The following is a 21,584-nucleotide window of genomic DNA, read 5'->3' as shown; positions in this document are numbered from 1 at the left end:
GACATAGGTAGCTTTTAATGTTTCATTAATAACAAACTATGAGTTCTAATGATTTGTTTTATAATTGGATGGTTTGTGTCAGTCTATGAATCATAGCAAACAGATGACATAACAGACCAATGGACACAAACAGGTACAAGGAATTGTATACATAATAAAGTCCCTCAGTGAGGTACTCACCAGATGCTATAGAACCACTAACATCAGAATCAGGAATATCCAGAGTCTTGGCCCTCCTTAACTGGGGCTCTGGAGACCGACTACTGACACTGCTCTCATCAAAACTTGAACTCCTAGAGCTTCCCTTTCCCCCTCCTCCATCCTTGCTCTTCCGTCGGAAAAACAGGAACCGTCGTTTACTTGCTTTAGAAGAATTGCCTAAAAATAACAATTACCAGAAATACCATTCAGTCATACGTACATGCTTGCAGCAGTCTTCATCCACATTACTACATACGACATTGTCCCACTTCTGAGTTTTATCACTGACATTTACAAGAAAGACATGAAATATCTATACCTAGGCTACTTACATTGCATAATGTTACAAGAAATATGCTATGTAAGAACACAGACAGTCTTGCAGTCATGGTACAGTATCAGACAGCAGGCATAAACCTGTCTGTCTCTCACTAGATTCTGAGATCAGTACAGCTTTGTCAGTTCATCATGTCCACTAATAACTTGCATCAAAGTAAAACAGCTGTCCTTATTAAGCTTAAATGTTGTTTTATTTACCAATAAGAATAAGCTGTAATGTATTCATGTTGTCTTAGAGTAGTTGGTAAAGTGCATACAATTGTTCAAAACAGTTTTATGTATGAGGACATTGGGAACAGTGATTAAATTCAGCCATACAAGGTTATACACATGTGCTATACCATGCCTTGCTATTTCTCTATTTGGATTGCTTCAAAGACTGTTCTGCCGGTGATGATAAAGTAATGGCAACATTTCATGTAGCAGACTTATCATCAACTTAGACTGTTCTGCCGGTGATGATAAAGTAATGGCAACATTTCATGTAGCAGACTTATCATCAACTTAGACTGTTCTGCCGGTGATGATAAAGTAATGGCAACATTTCATGTAGCAGACTTATCATCAACTTAGACTGTTCTGCCGGTGATGATAAAGTAATGGCAACATTTCATGTAGCAGACTTATCATCAACTTAGACTGTTCTGCCGGTGATGATAAAGTAATGGCAACATTTCATGTAGCAGACTTATCATCAACTTAGACTGTTCTGCCGGTGATGATAAAGTAATGGCAACATTTCATGTAGCAGACTTATCATCAACTTAGACTGTTCTGCCGGTGATGATAAAGTAATGGCAACATTTCATGTAGCAGACTTATCATCAACTTAGACTGTTCTGCCGGTGATGATAAAGTAATGGCAACATTTCATGTAGCAGACTTATCATCAACTTAGACTGTTCTGCCGGTGATGATAAAGTAATGGCAACATTTCATGTAGCAGACTTATCATCAACTTAGACTGTTCTGCCGGTGATGATAAAGTAATGGCAACATTTGATGTAACAGACTTATCATCAACTTGTTCTTTTCTTTGTTCTTCTTGTATTTTAAAATGTTATAGGAGAGCTGAAAACTTCAGTTCAAGCAATTCTTGGACAGGATTCAAGCAAGTCCTTTGAATATAACCTCACCAACCCATCACAGAAGAGGGAGGTTGTAAATGTAAACTAATGCATATTTCAACTTGATTCTTTGAGAGGTTGTGTTTGATTTCATAATGCTTTGTTGTGGAAAATCCTGCAAAGTTAATGATTGCTCATTTCAAACTTGCAGAATTTGTCCAATTAATCAAGAGTTAAACATTGTCTGACCAATTGCAATAGCTTAATAGAGTATTGTCTTTACCTGCAATAATAACAATTAATCAGTGAGATGTATCTTACCTCTAGTCATTGTTTCTGAGATTTTTGAGTCATCTGTTGAATCTTGTAGATTAGAGTAATCATCCGTTGGACTCTGTTGTAAAAATAAAAAAATATTAATAATAAAAACATCAATACAAAAATTATTCTGAAAAGTGACCAATTCTGAGTTACCAAAGTGATTGGATGCTCTGTCACAAGAAATAGCCACTTTAAATTCCAGCCTTCAAAAGAAACTAATGAACATCAGAATTAATTCCATCATTTCCTAAAAAGTCAGCACTAAAAGCACAAAGTATGTAAGCAATCTAGAAACCCCAATGTTCAAGGTAAAATACTTGTGTGTTCCTGATTGTACTAGATATTACTTTATGACAAGATCAGTGATAAAGTTACACAGATGTTTGCTTCAAGATATTTAGAGCACTTTCTTAGATTACTCTATAGAAAGTTGTGAGTTAACATACCTGTGTTAACAGAAATGATAAGAATAGATGTTCTCTCTGCCAAGGTACCAGCTTCCATCAAACTATACAATGTATTAAACTAGGCCATGAAACATGGTTGACTGTTCTTTAAACATATCCCAAAAACTATAATTTCTACGCAAGTATCGTCTTGGTTCTCATAGTTTATGAAGCGAACGGAAACTATGGAATCAGACTTGAGCAGGACTGAACATTGCTTACTGATTTAATTTTACATGTTGTTGAAAATCCCTTTTACTTTGAAGAATTTATGTTTTCCCTACATCATCTTTCCTTACATTGTGTTTAGCCAGGAGGTTTATGTTAAAACAGAATCCCTACACATCTGACATATCCATGTTGAGTGTGATATTTTAAATGGTGGTTATGTTACATACTAATTAGTAGTTACATCTGTGGATTGTAATTCAAAAGAACAGGATCACATTGCTTAGAGGTAATTCAGGTATTAGACATTTATGTCAATAAATCACATGCAGTGAAAGCATTGTCTTGAATATCATTTTGATTGTTGCTATGGCAAATGTAACCTAGCAATTGCTGGCAAGTTACCAAAACTCTGAAAGGGGTATAGGCTCAAAGCAAAACACAAAGTTGGATATTAATCAATGAAAAAATCATGAATTGCATGTTGTATGAAAATATGACATTAAATGTATGGATAATTATCAACCTCGAAGGAGGTGTATATTAAGGTACAAAGAAAAAATGAAACAAACGTAATATGCAACACCTCAAGCTCCTGATTATATTCCATTCATTAGGTGTGGCATAGTGTAAAGGACTGGCTACAATTCTGTGGGAAACATATAGATGGAATGTTACGTGCCACAATAACAGATAATTTGGAAAAGATGATTTGTCTCAATGGCCATATTTTCGATGACGGGAAAATTGCACTCTGCAGGTGCCATTGCCCCCTCAGCATGAACAGATGCATACGGTTGGATGGACTGAAAGGTTAGGAGACTATGTTGTTTTTACAGCAGTAATTACTGTAACCATTTTAACTTTATCGCGCACATGCCATACAGTCAGTATCTTAGAGTATTGATAATCTTTCTCACATAGCTACAGTATCAATCAGCACTAGTATCCCAATTTCTTCAGCAAGCATCTTTCAATATTGTATTTTTTTTTTAAATTAGATGGGACTGTAAGAGTTGCATGAATAACTGAGAAAAGCAAAAGAAAGCAGGGAAAACCATATTTAATGCAAGGGAAATGTGACTATTTTTGATGATACTGCAGAGTTGTAACTGCACGAGGACATGTCATGACATAACTGTGCCATCAAACAGTCATTTTAGCTAAAGTTGTGTTCATCCTAACCATATGAAAGAGAAATTGGCTAGCTGTCAGACTGCTTAAATTGTAAATATCTAAATATGGAGCTTTTTCATTATAGCCATGATACAAGTGACTCTTACAATCAATAATTTCCAGACTATCACCACCTCAGCACAACACTTTCTGGACTAGCAACTCACTGGTCCTAACAGTTGCTATATATATGCTGACTAGCAACTCACTGGTATGACTATATGCACACTCTCTGGATATGTTAAGAGAGTCAGCTCCTAACAGTTACTATATGCTGACTAGCAACTCACTGGTAGGACTATATGCAGACTCTCTGGATATGTTTCGAGAGTCAGCTCCTAACAGTTACTATATGCTGACTAGCAACTCACTGGTAGGACTATATGCAGACTCTCTGGATATGTTTAGAGAGTCAGCTCCTAACAGTTACTATATGCTGACTAGCAACGACTGGTAGGACTATATGCACACTCTCTGGATATGTTTAGGGAGTCAGCTCCTAACAGTTACTATATGCTGACTAGCAACTCACTGGTACTGTAGGACTATATGCACACTCTCTGGATATGTTTAGAGAGTCAGCTCCTAACAGTTACTATATGCTGACTAGCAACTCACTGGTACTGTAGGACTATATGCACACTCTCTGGATATGTTTAGAGAGTCAGCTCCTAACAGTTACTATATGCTGACTAAGCAACTCACTGGTAGGACTATATGCAGACTCTCTGGATATGTTTAGAGAGTCAGCTCCTAACAGTTACTATATGCTGACTAAGCAACTCACTGGTAGGACTATATGCAGACTCTCTGGATATGTTTAGAGAGTCAGCTCCTAACAGTTACTATATGCTGACTAGCAACTCACTGGTAGGACTATATGCAGACTCTCTGGATATGTTTAGAGTCAGCTTCTAACAGTTACTATATGCTGACTAGCAACTCACTGGTAGGACTATATGCAGACTCTCTGGATATGTTTAGAGAGTCAGCTCCTAACAGTTGCAATATGCTGACTAGCAACTCACTGGTATGACTATATGCACACTCTCTGGATATGTTTAGAGAGTCAGCTCCTAACAGTTACTATATGCTGACTAGCAACTCACTGGTAGGACTATATGCACACTCTCTGGATATGTTTAGGGAGTCAGTTCCTAACAGTTACTATATGCTGACTAGCAACTCACTGGTAGGACTATATGCAGACTCTCTGGATATGTTTAGAGAGTCAACTCCTAACAGTTACTATATGCTGACTAAGCAACTCACTGGTAGGACTATATGCAGACTCTCTGGATATGTTAAGAGAGTCAGCTCCTAACAGTTACTATATGCTGACTAGCAACTCACTGGTAGGACTATATGCAGACTCTCTGGATATGTTTAGAGAGTCAGCTCCTAACAGTTACTATATGCTGACTAGCAACTCACTGGTAGGACTATATGCAGACTCTCTGGATATGTTTAGAGTCAGCTTCTAACAGTTACTATATGCTGACTAGCAACTCACTGGTAGGACTATATGCAGACTCTCTGGATATGTTTAGAGAGTCAGCTCCTAACAGTTACTATATGCTGACTAGCAACTCACTGGTATGACTATATGCACACTCTCTGGATATGTTTAGAGAGTCAGCTCCTAACAGTTACTATATGCTGACTAGCAACTCACTGGTAGGACTATATGCAGACTCTCTGGATATGTTTAGAGAGTCAGCTCCTAACAGTTACTATATGCTGACTAGCAACTCACTGGTAGGACTATATGCAGACTCTCTGGATATGTTTAGAGTCAACTTGTTACAGTTACTATATGTGGACTAGCAACTCACTGGTGTATGTAGTTCAGATGAGCACCTCACTGGATCAAAATTGTTCCATTTTCTTCTCTGGTAACTCTTGGATTTAAGTACTTAAATTAAATCATTCACAGGGATTAAGGTACACTCTAATCTCTTTAATAAATAAACAGGGTCAATAAAAGTTGTATACACCTTGCTATTTCACAACTATTTATTTCTGATTTACCTTTTTTCATTGTAAAATGGTTTAACACAGTCCTTGCATTATCTTGAGAACTTAAATAAGCTTTAGATCAATGGGAGAAGCAGCACTCCTCGTAAGGAATATTACAGACACTTACCTGAACCGGTAAAGTAAATCTTGTTATTTTTAACATATTCAAGATTTATGCAAGTCATTTATCAATGGCTTAAAGCACTCCAGAAATAGACTTTCATATAAATTCTCTTATTCATCTTAAATGGCTTGCCAGTTAGAAAAAGGTTTCACAATTATTAGTGTTTACACAGGTCCAAAAATCGGGAACATGTTATGAAAATGTAAGGCAAATTAATATGTAACTGCTAAACATCAAGCATCTCCAATACAACATTTTGCAAAAATGTTTGTCCGACTTATGTATTGGCTTATGTCTATATACATCTTACAGTACGTTACCAGTGATTGCAAAACTTAGTGACTGCTTGACTTGAAAGTTATCAACAAGTAATAATTATCATGAATTTTATAGTTTACTCATTAACCACAAAGAATACAATACTAGTCCCATACATCAATCATGACTCACTGAATATTAAAAAATCCTACGGCAAAAGCGCTAATGGTTTGGAAATAATAAAACACACGAATGGTGATATGAAAGTGAATGAAGAATTAAACCAAACAATAGGGTCAGCAGTGTTGAGGGTGTTTCAATACTTGTAAGATAGGTGTCAGATTCACATCAAACTGTTGTGAAAGTAAGCATCAAGATAACTTAAAATAACATCATACTTTTTTTCACCAAAACTCAAATTTAGAAGCTATGATACAATTTTAGTAAAATATTGAAAAAAAAAACTGTCCCAAAAGCATCTTAAATATGAAATAATACTTACAAACAACTGATAAGTTCAATCGATAATAGTAATCATAAAAATGATCCATTTAAATGTTCTTTTATGTACACTTTTGTGGGAAATTTGACAATTTGTAAGTAGACTTCAATTTTAACAAATGTTTTGTTGAGCTTATTCACTGAAAAACATAAAGTGAGCCATCTGATTATAGAAGGCATACATGGAAACTATGAGGCCAAACACTTAAATCTTTAGTGACATATAGTGGCGTAATATACAGACATCCACAAACACTCACAATGTTCCTGAAACTCAAGGCATTGGAACCATGAACACTTTAAACTAATAGACTCTGGCTTTGGGTCATATTTGCTTCCCTCCAGACTAAAACAGCCATAGCACCAAGAATCATTGAGTCCATGGTACAACCTAACTAAAAAGTTATCAGACTTTAGGCATGTATTCATTTCTTAAATCTCAATGTGACAAGAAGAGTTGAGAAGCGACTGCTAACACTCAAATTGTATGATGGCAAAGAAAAGCTCTTACTGTTTATGAAAGCACTGTGAAGTTAATACAAGAACAGTCACTGCAGACACTTAATAATGATTTACTTAAATGGAGGACAGAACTCAAGATAGACTTGTGTAGTGAAGGATACTAAACACTGTGAGAGCTTTCAATTCATGTGAGTGTGATGAAAGCATGTGTGGAGAAATGAAGTGATGATGATGGTGATAGAAAACCATTACCTCAGGGACATAGGCTTCCTTGAAAGACAAAAGTAATTACATAAAGCATCACAAAACAGAATTTATAGCAATAGAAATAAAAAAAAAAACATGTTTGTCAGGATGTTATCTATGAGTGAAGGAGAGGCAGGATTTACTGCTATATAGAACACTATCAGATCTAACAACTAGAATTATTAATGATAGATGAACAATGTGTTCGTACAAAATTCCTCAAGTGCCTCTCAAGGCATAGTTTTGCAAAGTTTGACACTTAAAAGAATATAACATGCTGACGCAAACTTTATGCAATAACTTCATTTCTTATTGTAAATATTTACAATTAACAGATAATTTACCAATCCTAAAGCCATTTCCAGGAATTTATGATGTTAGGAAGAAACAATGAAAATGGATTCTTTCTTGGAATCATTAATTTTCTCTAACAATAAACTGTTTCAGCTTTTTTAAACTAACATGCTACAGCATGGTTTGAAAATAAGGGTGATGTTTACAATTTGTTTGTATATTTTGGGTGCTATCCTTTAAATTTGATGACGGTGCAAGAACAATCAGCCAACAATTGAAACCACATGACTCTACAAAACAATTAAAACAATGAAGCATGTTGTTCATGTCATAGCTTTTCTACTGCAAAGGGTACAAAGCAAGATCCAAAGGAAATCCAGGGAAGCAAGGGGAGAAAAGATAAAACAATGAGTAATACTGACACTGTTAACAGTGTTAAACCAATCATTATGGCTTGCACACAAATACTGAAGCACAATTATCCTAAGAGCCCTATTTCAAATCCCCAGTGAATCCATTGGTTTTATCACACAACTAAACCAGATGAGTCTAAAATTTACAGTTTTGCTGACACATCCAAACTTCCAAACTAAATCAGTAACATTGAAGGAGTTAATGAAACTGAATATAAAATTTGACTATCACAATTGTCAATAGTTCAACTTGAAGTAAAAACAAAACCACAGTTAGACAACAGTTTTAGCTCTACCTTTATTTTCAGCTTCACAATAAACTGAGGTTACTGCACATCTTGGGTGGAAGTAGCGTGTTGTTTGTCAAAAGATTCATAACACACCTTTCCTTCCAAGTAAATTCCTCTTTTAACAAAATGTGAAACTTAACTTCATCCAAACATCCATCAATAGGGTTTGAGATACCAAAAAATTAAGAAATGATCTCACCTCTGAGACACCATGAATAATGAGTGTGCTTTTTTTGGTGGGTGTTTTCTGGTTAGACTCAAGGGCTTGCTGCTCCTGAAAGTGACGGATGGCTGTATCTGCCACTGCTGAACGAGAGTGTGGTGATTCCCTTCCTGAATCTAACCAACAAAGTACAGATGTAAAAATGTACAACATGAGTATTAATACAAGAATTTCATGTTGTAATCACCAACATCTTACACTTTTCAAAACCACTTCATGACAATTAGGAAACTCATATGGTGCAAGTCTTAATCACCCCAGATCCACAATTATATTTATTGTAGATTTTGAAGCTTTGTGACATCTACACAAACTGCTGTTGGGGAGATCTATAAACTTTAGATTATGGATAAATATCCTGCCTTTAAGATTCAGAGCTACTCCAAATCCAACAGACAATGCAACCAATCAAACGTAAACAACAACCAGCTGTTTATGACAGAAGAGGATGCATTAAGGGATAATTCAAGGGGGTGGGGTAGGGGGTAGGGGGTAGGGTGAGGGCATAAAACACTTCTCTTGAGGAGACACACCCACTACAGACACCACAACATCCAAAATAACACATCAACAACACTACTGAACAAAAAATCACAAGACAATATGGTGTTCTTTGGAATAAGTCATGGTGCCAATGTTTCCTAAAGTCAGAACCAGGTGGTATCAAATAAAAGCTAATGACTCATTGTTCCATCAAGGCAAAGCTATATAGGACCAGGTTATCATGACAAACCATTACCTTGTACCAATAGGTACCCTGCACATTAATGCTGATGACACATTCATCATGGCAGTACACTCAAATGGTACCATACATGACACAATGTTCCATCAATGTGGTAACCTCTTGTAAGTCCTATTACATTGTTTCATCACAGAGCCATGTGGTATTCTGTTAAAGCCTATGACAAATTGTTCCATCAGGACAAAACTATGATCACTTGCTCCATCATAAGAACAAGTTAAGTGTGCAATGCTTGCCAGTATGGCTGCTGTGATGTCATGTTAGACAACATGTTAAGCTTCTTCTGATTAGTTGATGATGTTCTAATTCATTAGTATGATGTAACCCATCCACCAGAGTGTGACTAAAGAAATCTACAGTAACAGAAATCATCTAAGGAATATGAAAATAAGTATCTCTTAATAAATCTACAGTAACAGGAATCATCTAAGGAATATGCAAATAAGTATCTCTTAAGAAATCTTCAGTTACAGGAATCATCTAAGGAATATGCAAATAAGTATCTCCATGACATGTTACCAAACTCATCTGATCAAGAGTGTTTATACTTGTTTCAGGGCTAAAACACTCATTTTTTAGATTGTATATAACTCACTAAATCTGCTACTAGACAACCAAGATAGGTCTAAAACAACTCCCACAGTGTAACCAGCCTCAACCAGAAGCCAACTAGTTTAGTCATTTCTTTAACAACATTTCATAACAGCATATGTAACATATATCATTTCAAGTATTTGAACATTGCTGAAATGAAGTGATCAGGAATCTTACACATCAAGTTATAATTTAATTTGGAGATCTCTGTGTTTACGAAAGGTTTAATGAGCTCAAATGACTGCTATGTTCTAAACAAGAGGGTTCTTTAGTTACTGTGATGAACCTGCAAACAACATATGTAATTAAAACATCATTCAATAGGATTTGTATTAACACAAGTCAAGGTGTTAAAAGATCCCTATTTTGTGAAAAATTATAAAAGATATGTCTGCAACAGCAATTTTTAGAAGAGTCAAACTCATACGATTTTCACTTTAGTGGTCCCTAGTCCTCCCTTTCCCCTCCTCTACTAACCTGAGTGACCTATTGAGTTAACTATACAATATGTATGTACAATATATGCTACTGCATGTATGAAAACTTCAACTGCTACTATATGCTTTCATCAAAATATACTGGCTTTTTGTTGACTTTATCTTGCCTTGCCTATAATGCATGTTTAATGTTCTATAGTGCTGTTGACTTTATCTTGCCTTGCCTATAATGCATGTTTAAGGTTCTATAGTGCTGTTGACTTTATCTTGCCTTGCCTATAATGCATGTTTAAGGTTCTATAGTGCTGTTGACTTTATCTTGCCTTGCCTATAATGCATGTTTAAGGTTCTATAGTGCTGTTGACTTTATCTTGCCTTGCCTATAATGCATGTTTAAGGTTCTATAGTGCTGTTAAGAATAAAGCAAAAAATTCAAATGTAATTTATTTGGTAGTTAGTACTGAAAATCCATTGCCTCAAAGAAATATTGGTCAACACTTCCAATATGAATAAAGAAATCTTCCATTACATGTGAGCTCTGCCCATGTGGTTATTATACAAACAGTGAGACATTTCATTCAGACTTATCTTTAAGATGGACTAAAAGAGCCCCTGAAAACACATATTTGTAGGTTTCAACATATAAGGATTTAACATAATTACTTTCACTAGCCGAAGCGATTCCTATAACTATGTACATCAACATAGTTTATTACATGTAACAAGTGTGAATGTACTTCCATTCCCTAACAAATTACATTTTCTTTTAGTAGTATAATTTTCTTTCATATTTTCTTTCTCATTGAATGAGTCAAAGATGAACTTCACAAAACTTTAATTCAGCCTGTTATGAGAATTGCCACAACAATTCAGCAGAATTTATGGCTTAAAACACTGATAAATATGAGAGTGGACAGTTTTCAGGTTTTGATCATTTTAATGTATTTGGTGATAATGCTGTATCACATATAACAGAGCTGAAGGAAACATTGTAGACCTGGAAAGATGAAGATGAAGAGACTAATGGTGTTAAGATTCATTGTTTTTATATATCAATGATCATATTGATGTTAATAGGCCTTGTAGTACAACATATTAGCTGCTATAGCAGTATATTAAGAGCAGTCAGCATATTATATTGAAGAAGAAGCATTGAGACAGCTTTACAGGCTTAAAAAGAAAAAACTCATCAAACTAAATCATTCATGAGTCAGGACACATTCAACATTGTCACTCTTAAAGTGTGCTGATTTGTGTTTCTGATTACAGCATTGATATTTTCAATTTCCAAGAAATGGAGAATACCATTATATGCAATTTGGACAAACTAAGTCTAAAATAATGCAGCAAAAACTCCAAATTTAATAGCATTCCTGTAAGGCAAAAGTCATTCATACAAAACATAGCAGTCCAAAAGATTAGAAGCATTGAACTAAAGGTTAGTGAAGCTACAGGAAATGAAGCATGCAGATATATAAGGCTATAGAAGGGATTTAACAAGAATGGCTAACAACCTCAAATAAATACAAACCAGCAATGGTAATTGATGGTGTCTTTTTAGTAGTTACTGAATGCACTGCAAAGTAAGGAAAAACATATATGCATAGGTGTATTAAACCATATTCTAACAGGAAAATAAAGTATTGCCATCATTTGGAGGGTTGCCTCACCAATTTCATCCATACTTACAAGGAAGATGAAATGCAAGTGTCTATGATTAAACAGACACAGGACAATTCTTATCAGCTCTATCATAAACACTACAAATGCTATAGAAGCCTTCTCCATACAAAAGGTTACATGTTGGCTTTGTAACTTCGTCAAATGCACTTTTTTTTTTAATTATTGACTTGTAACTTAAATGAAGCAAGTAAGGTTGATATGACCAGTAACAGCTAAGCTAATATCTTTGACATCTTCAATAATGGTCAAAAATTAACATGCTTGTGCAGACATGCACAACATAAGTTATAAAGAATAGTGATATGCTGTAATGCTTTCCGTTGTCATTCACTCTCAGTTCTCTAATGAAACCTGTCATTTCTACACATCCTATTATGTGCTATACTTCACTTTGTTCAAATGAAACCGTCAATGGCATAATGATTGCAGTTTTAATGTGACCTGATCCATATTTGTGGCAGAATGTTGTTGATCTAAACCAACTTCTTTCACATAATTTTTGAATGACAGCAGTGTTCATATAATGTAGCTGAAAGCCTACTGTACACATTTTTGTTTCAAAAGAAATTAATTTACTTGTTATTTTAAAACCAGCTTTAGATGTTTTGCCTGAATAGAACAGTCTTACTGGATTAGCATTAAAATTTTAAGAAGAATTAGAACCAAAGCAGACTCAATGGCAATATATTATCAACACCAGACCATATATATCTGAGGATATTGTACAACTGTAACATCACACAATATATCTGAGGATATTGTACAACTGTAACTTCACACCATCTATCTGAGGATATTGTACAACTGCAACATCACCCAATATATATGATGATATTATCCAACTGTAACATCACACAATATATCTGAGGATATTGTACAACTGTAACATCACCATATATCTGAGGATATTGTACAACTGTAGCATCACACAATATATCTGAGGATATTGTACAACTGTAGCATCACACAATATATCTGATGATATTGTACAACTGTAGCATCACACAATATATCTGATGATATTGTACAACTGTAACATCACACAATATATCTGATGATATTGTACAACTGTAACATCACACAATATATCTGAGGATATTGTACAACTGTATCATCACACAATATATCTGAGGATATTGTACAACTGTAGCATCACACAATATATCTGAGGATATTGTACAACTGCAACATCACCCAATATATATGATGATATTATCCAACTGTAACATCACACAATATATCTGAGGATATTGTACAACTGTAGCATCACACAATATATCTGATGATATTGTACAACTGCAACATCACCCAATATATATGATGATATTATCCAACTGTAACATCACACAATATATCTGAGGATATTGTACAACTGTAACATCACCCAATATATCTGATGATATTGTACAACTGTATCATCACACAATATATCTGAGGATATTGTACAACTGTAGCATCACACAATATATCTGAGGATATTGTACAACTGTAACACCACACCATATATCTGAGGATATTGTACAACTGTAACATCACACAATATATCTGATGATATTATACAACTGTACATCACACAATATATCTGAGGATATTGTACAACTGTAACATCACACAATATATCTGAAGATATTATACAACTGTAACATCACACAATATATCTGATGATATTGTACAACTGTATCATCACACAATATATCTGAGGATATTATACAACTGTAACATCACACAATATATCTGATGATATTGTACAACTGTATCATCACACAATATATCTGAGGATATTATACAACTGTAACATCACACAATATATCTGATGATATTGTACAACTGTAACATCACACAATATATCTGAGGATATTGTACTAGTGTTCAACCGATTATGCATAACAGAAAATACCGATTACCGATTATTTTTTTCATAATCGTACCGATTCCGATTCCGATTATTTGAAAATGAGAAAATATCCCGTTTATACGAAATCGGCAATAAAGTTTGACAGAAACAATTATTGTTGTGATTTTCCCCTGTTTCCTTTTGCTTCGTTGTTATATAAGGCTCTAAGGTATCATTTTGTATGTACCAAATTACCTCTGACGTTTCTCGGAAAGAAAAAAAAAAGTTTTTTTTTTTGCTTTTTTTTTGTAATTTCCAAAATACGGAGATATGACATCCTACCTAGTCAGCACTGTGCTAAGCGAATGGCCTAACCACCTCGACGTGAATGTCACCTGTTAATGGCTTGAAATGGGCTAAGAATAGTTACTCAAAATATCCATCTCAAAAAGTATCTCAGACAAACCATCCATCTTCAATCTTTACCAAAGTGTAAACTTTAATGACATATTGCCTTCATTCCGACATTATTTTGTACTTATTTTCAGTATTATACCGTTTACGAACAAATAGAAATGTTACGAACTTGAAGTTAAACATACCTATTCGTTACCTATATAACTCCATTCAGGTTCAATTAGAATGTGTAAGATTAGGCCAATCAAACTGAAAAGCAAATTGTACCATCGTAACTTGTTTAAAATTACTCTAAAATGTAATACCAGATTGATGTAAAGAAATAATAACAACTAGAAACTACTCCAATATAAAATATAACATTCCCTCTATAAGACATATCACTTACAGTACCTTCCAAACAAATGCCGATTTCCAGCAAATTGAAAGTTGTAAACTAAGCTACGCATTTTTTTTTTTTTTTTGCAAACCGATGGTTAGGCAACATTTCCCATTGACTTACTGTGGTTGTTAGGCTAACATGTGGTCGAAGATTGCAGTTTCCGTGGATATTTTTAGTTTTTATTTGCGACACAACTAGAGCGAATAAACAGATGTCAAGTTTAGATTTCCATGCAGTTGATTTAGTGTGAAGTAAGGCTACCATGTGGTCCGAGATTTGTGAGGATTTTAGGTTATTTTCGCTGGTACTGCAGGCCGTAATTTACCACAGGAAGTTCCCGGTGATTGTGCGCGACCCTCTCGCACTGCTTCAAATTTGATGCGGGATGTGAGAAAACTGCACGATTCGCGATGCAACTGCAATTCCTAGCTAAAGCAAACGCATGTCACAATTAATTTTACACAGACACCTGATATAACAAGGGTGATTTTTTTATATTTCAGTTTTCTTTTACGCACTCGTAATTGCGCTTTAGGAGGGCTTTTTAGCACTTGCGAGGGCGAATCGCCCGTCGCCCAGCTTATTTCCTACCCTGTCCAGCACATTCCTGAATTCGCGAAATCAGGCACGTAGCCAAGGGGGGGGGGCGAAGGGGGCAGCCGCCCCCCCTTGAGCATAATTTTTTATATTTTTTTTAATGTGTTTATGATATCGCTAGTATTTTCAAAAGAGAAAATACTAAGATGCAACTTACAAGGCCTGGGAAGTGCCTTTTCCAGCGATCTGGGAGGCATTCTGAGGCAAAATTTTCTTGTACGCTTCGCGCCAACCATGGTGGCGCTACGCTTAGATAGTTTTCAATGCCGAATCTACAGTTTCGCCCCTCCCTTGGCAAATTCCTGGCTACGCGCTTGCGCGAAATTGCTATTGCTGTTATGCTTACTTTGCCAAGAAATATGAAGTCAATAACCACGAGGGAAGCAATATCGGCGACCCTGGCAGCCTAATTTGATGAAAGTATACACTGTGAAAGACGTATAGGGGGTGCCTTTTTTTAATATTTCGTAGTAAAAGAACAAACCTAATTCATCAGTTGATATTTTCAACTTCCATATGTTTTTGAATAATGATATTTTCACCTTCCATATATTTTTGAATAATCGGTATGACATAACTGGTATTCCACGTAATTTTTACCGATTCCGATTAGGTACCGATTATGCAATATTCGTACCGATTCCGATTAGGTTAATCGGTTGAACACTATATTGTACAACTGTAACATCACCCAATATATATGATGATATTGTACAACTGTAACATCACACAATATATCTGAGGATATTATACAACTGTAACATCACCCAATATATCTGAGGATATTGTACAACTGTAACATCACACCATATATCTGAGGATGTTATACAACTGTAACATCACCCAATATATCTGAGGATATTGTACAACTGTAACATCACACAATATATCTGAGGATATTATCCAACTGTAACATCACACAATATATCTGATGATATTGTACAACTGTAACATCACACAATATATCTGAGGATATTGTACAACTGTAACATCACACAATATATCTGAGGATATTGTACAACTGTAACACCACACCATATTTGTGAGGATATTGTACAACTGTAACATCACACAATGTATCTGAGGATATTGTACAACTGTCACATCACACCATATATCTGAGGATATGGTACAACTGTAACATCACACAATATATCTGATGATATTGTACAACTGTAACATCACACAATATATCTGAGGATATTGTACAACTGTAACACCACACCATATATCTGAGGATATTGTACAACTGTAACATCACACAATATATCTGATGATATTGTACAACTGTAACATCACACAATATATCTGATGATATTGTACAACTGTACATCACACAATATATCTGAGGATATTGTACAACTGTAACATCACACAATATATCTGAGGATATTGTACAACTGTAACACCACACCATATATCTGAGGATATTGTACAACTGTAACATCACACAATATATCTGAGGATATTGTACAACTGTCACATCACACCATATATCTGAGGATATGGTACAACTGTAACATCACACAATATATCTGATGATATTGTACAACTGTAACATCACACAATATATCTGAGGATATTGTACAACTGTAACACCACACCATATATCTGAGGATATTGTACAACTGTAACATCACACAATATATCTGAGGATATTGTACAACTGTCACATCACACCATATATCTGAGGATATGGTACAACTGTAACATCACACAATATATCTGATGATATTGTACAACTGTAACATCACACAATATATCTGATGATATTGTACAACTGTAACATCACACAATATATCTGAGGATATTGTACAACTGTAACATCACCCAATATGTCTGATGATATTGTACAACTGTACATCACACAATATATCTGAGGATATTGTACAACTGTAACATCACACAATATGTCTGAGGATATTGTACAACTGTCACATCACACCATATATCTGAGGATATGGTACAACTGTAACATCACACAATATATCTGATGATATTGTACAACTGTAACATCACACAATATATCTGATGATATTGTACAACTGTAATATCACACAATATATCTGATGATATTGTACAACTGTAACATCACACAATATATCTGATGATATTGTACAACTGTAACATCACACAATACTGTATATCTGAGAATATTGTAAAACTGTAACATCACACAATATATCTGATGATATTGTACAACTGTAATATCACACAATATATCTGATGATATTGTACAACTGTAACATCACACAATATATCTGATGATATTGTACAACTGTAACATCACACAATACTGTATATCTGAGAATATTGTAAAACTGTAACATCACAATAAGAGACATAGGCAATGATTGCAAAAAGAACTGATTTAAATAGGACATAGCAAATAGCAAAAAAAGTACAAGATCAGAGACAATAAAGAGAAGTAGAAAAGACAACTATAAAGAGAAAAAAAAAGAGAAGTACAGTACATTGGGTCAAAAGAAGCTGAAACAGCTGCATCCAGTCAGAATATGCAAGCATTATACGGACTTATAAGGAAAAGCCAAGTGAGAGTGTTTTCATTATGAATAAAGCTGGACACCTAGTCAGCAGTATGGACAAAGTAATGGAACAATGGACAGAGTACTTCACTGATATTTTAAATAGACCGGAACCAATGAATCAACTAACTGTAGACGATGAGGACAATTATCCAATAGAGGAAATTGATATTGAGGAAACAAGCCTAATACTTAATGCATTACAGCACCTAAAGCATGACAAAGCCCTGGTGTAGATATGCTCACAACCAAACATTTAAAGGAAGATAAAGAGTTTAATGCAACTAAAATCAAGCAACTAACTGACAAAATTTGGAGAGCCTAGAAATCCCAACAAACTGGAAGAAAGGGCTCATCATTAAATTACCAAAGAAAGGAAGCCCGAAAGAGTGCAAAAACTGGAAGAAAGGGCTCATCATTAAATTACCAAAGAAAGGAAACCCGAAAGAGTGCAAACACTGGAAGAAAGGGCTCATCATTAAATTACCAAAGAAAGGAAACCCGAAAGAGTGCAAAAACTGGAAGGAAGGGCTCATCATTAAATTACCAAAGAAAGGAAACCCGAAAGAGTGCAAAAACTGGAAGGAAGGGCTCATCATTAAATTACCAAAGGAAGGAAACCCGAAAGAGTGCAAACACTGGAAGAAAGGGCTCATCATTAAATTACCAAAGAAAGGAAACCCGAAAGAGTGCAAACACTGGAAGAAAGGGCTCATCATTAAATTACCAAAGAAAGGAAACCCGAAAGAGTGCAAACACTGGAAGAAAGGGCTCATCATTAAATTACCAAAGAAAGGAAACCCGAAAGAGTGCAAACACTGGATGAAAGGGCTCATCATTAAATTACCAAAGAAAGGAAACCCGAAAGAGTGCAAACACTGGAAGAAAGGGCTCATCATTAAATTACCAAAGAAAGGAAACCCGAAAGAGTGCAAACACTGGAAGAAAGGGCTCATCATTAAATTACCAAAGAAAGGAAACCCGAAAGAGTGCAAACACTGGAAGAAAGGGCTCATCATTAAATTACCAAAGAAAGGAAACCCGAAAGAGTGCAAAAACTGGAAGAAAGGGCTCATCATTAAATTACCAAAGAAAGGAAACCCGAAAGAGTGCAAAAACTGGACGAAAGGGCTCATCATTAAATTACCAAAGAAAGGAAACCCGAAAGAGTGCAAACACTGGACGAAAGGGCTCATCATTAAATTACCAAAGAAAGGAAACCCGAAAGAGTGCAAAAACTGGACGAAAGGGCTCATCATTAAATTACCAAAGAAAGGAAACCTGAAAGAGTGCAAAAACTGGACGAAAGGGCTCATCATTAAATTACCAAAGAAAGGAAACCTGAAAGAGTGCAAAAACTGGACGAAAGGGCTCATCATTAAATTACCAAAGAAAGGAAACCCGAAAGAGTGCAAAAACTGGACGAAAGGGCTCATCATTAAATTACCAAAGAAAGGAAACCCGAAAGAGTGCAAAAACTGGAAGAAAGGGCTCATCATTAAATTACCAAAGAAAGGAAACCCGAAAGAGTGCAAACACTGGAAGAAAGGGCTCATCATTAAATTACCAAAGAAAGGAAACCCGAAAGAGTGCAAAAACTGGAAGAAAGGGCTCATCATTAAATTACCAAAGAAAGGAAACCTGAAAGAGTGCAAAAACTGGCGTGGAATGACACTGCTGTCTGTCACAAGTAAAATTCTTAGTAAAATTGTGATAGATAGAATAAGGAACGGTATTGACCACAAACTGAGAAAGGAACAAGCAGGATTTAGAAAGGGCAGAGGGACAACTGAACAGATATTGATACTCCAGAATATTATTGAGCAATCTAACGAAATGGCAGGCAGCACTGTATCTAAACTTCATTGACTTTCAAAAGGCTTTCTACTCTATACACCGCGAGAGCCTCTGATAATTTTGAGAAATGTTACAATGGTGAAAGCCTTTTATGAGAACTTCCAATGTGCAGTAGTGGACAATGGTGAGAAATCAGAGTGGTTTGACATAAAGACTGGAGTCAAACAAGGGTGCAGTATGTCAGGCTTCTTATTCCTTACAGTGTTGGACTTAAAGACTGGAGTCAAACAAGGGTGCAGTATGTAAGGCTTCTTATTCCTTACAGTGATGGACTGGGTGATGAGAAAGGCAACTTTGAACGGTGAAAATAGAATCAGATGGAAATTCACTAATAAACTGGATGACATTGATTTTTGCAGATGACATTGCCCTCATGTCTTAAACCAAGATGCAAATAAAACAAATTTACTAGCTTATGAGGCAAGTAGAGTGGGTCTTGACATTAATGAATAGAAGACCGAAGTGATGCGTATAAACACTGGGAACCAGGAACATATTTATATTGGACAGGAAGAGTTAACAAGAAGTGGACAGATTTGTATACTTGGGTGCGACAATGACAAAAGATGGTGGCAGAATGGGAGACATTGCCAACAGAATTGGGAAAGCCAGGGGTGCACTAATACGTCTACAAAATATTTGTGTCTCCAAAAGCATCTGTAGAAGAACAAAAATAAGGCTATACCAAGCAATGGTACTACCGTTCCTACTATATGGATGCAAGACCTGGAAAATGAATAAGGGGGATGAAAAGACAAGCGATGTCTTTTATAACAAATGCCTCAGGAGATTGCTAGGGATGAGATGGCAAGGACGGATCAGCACAAAGGAACTGCTATTAAAGAGAGCAAAAATGGGACCACTAAGCATCAAATTAAGAAAAGAAGATGGAAATTCACTGGGCATTTATTGCACACCAGAGGGCAGGAGAAAGAGAGGGCGACCAAAAGGACAGTGGATATTTAGAGAGAGAGAGGGCTGGTTAGCGATCCTGGAATGAGGCCAGAAACGCAGCTGCCGACCAAGTCTGTGGAAGCCTTATTTGCCTCTAGGCATCACACCAATTCTTTGAACTATGACACATTCAAATCATGATGCACCGTTTGCAGTGGCAAATCTGCATATATGCAAGGAAGAAAACAACTATCATGAATTGCTTCAGTAAGTATGGTGATAGCAGAGCATTGGTTCATAAAGTATAAGAGAGAAAAACAAATGAACATGCCAACAATGCAAACAATCGCTCAGGATTCAAGAAACTTTAGATCAAGCAGTTTGAACATAATAGGAATAACAAATCAAGCAATTTAACAGCATGTTTTCTGAATGCTGTTACCAAGAAGCACAAACATTATCACTGCTGATCAAGTAATGTAGTAAGAAGTATGGATATACTCGCTGTGACAAGATTATAAGCTATTAGACAAAGCAATGGTACAGTGTAAAGGTCAGCTAACGTATGTGTAGCCCCTCTTAGTTAGCTTAGTACATCCAATTTATATATAACTGATCCTCATATTTAGAACACACTGAATGAAATATTTCAGCTTACTTACAAAAATATACCTTCTGAAGGCTAATCCATTCTAATCCAAGGCTAATCCTTGGATACTGTATATCCAGAGAGCTGATGAATCCTACATTTGACGTACCTTCCATAGTAGAGGTCTACTAAACATTAGCTAATATGATACTTCTATCAGACCTATAGCAAAGTATCAAGATTTCTTCTAGGAAATGGCGGCAGACAAAAAGTTATCTTACAAATACTTAACTCCATATTAAAGTGCTTCTATGGGATCTTGGCATTTATATACTCATTGGAATCTGTAATAGTTGACATCACACTTTTGCAATTAAGCAATGCACAACTTCTGTAGTCTGTCAGAGGGCTATGTAAGTAATAAATTGAATATTCCAACAGTTACCATAATAATGAACAAA

General features: G+C 35.6%; 1 protein-coding gene across 8 annotated transcripts in view; it reads right to left on the bottom strand.

The window, feature by feature from the left end:
• The window catches only part of LOC139978069 (phospholipid transfer protein C2CD2L-like), a 114,492-nt gene that overhangs the window by 7,015 nt on the left and 85,893 nt on the right, over positions 1-21,584 (bottom strand). For 5 of the 8 annotated variants that reach the window (XM_071988031.1, XM_071988025.1, XM_071988024.1 and 2 more), the window contains 5 exons: positions 11,856-11,900; positions 8,525-8,664; positions 7,335-7,352; positions 1,929-2,001; positions 181-378 (listed from right to left, as the gene is read on the bottom strand). In XM_071988031.1, coding sequence (XP_071844132.1) covers positions 181-378; positions 1,929-2,001; positions 7,335-7,352; positions 8,525-8,664; positions 11,856-11,900 — 474 coding nt within the window. The remainder of the gene's footprint in view (positions 1-180; positions 379-1,928; positions 2,002-7,334; positions 7,353-8,524; positions 8,665-11,855; positions 11,901-21,584) is intronic. The other 3 variants (XM_071988029.1, XM_071988030.1, XM_071988027.1) reach the window with 2 other exon arrangements.

The sequence above is a fragment of the Apostichopus japonicus genome, chromosome 12 (genome assembly GCF_037975245.1).
Source record: "Apostichopus japonicus isolate 1M-3 chromosome 12, ASM3797524v1, whole genome shotgun sequence".
NCBI lineage: Eukaryota > Metazoa > Echinodermata > Holothuroidea > Aspidochirotida > Stichopodidae > Apostichopus > Apostichopus japonicus.
This window is presented reverse-complemented; position numbering and strand designations above follow the sequence as displayed.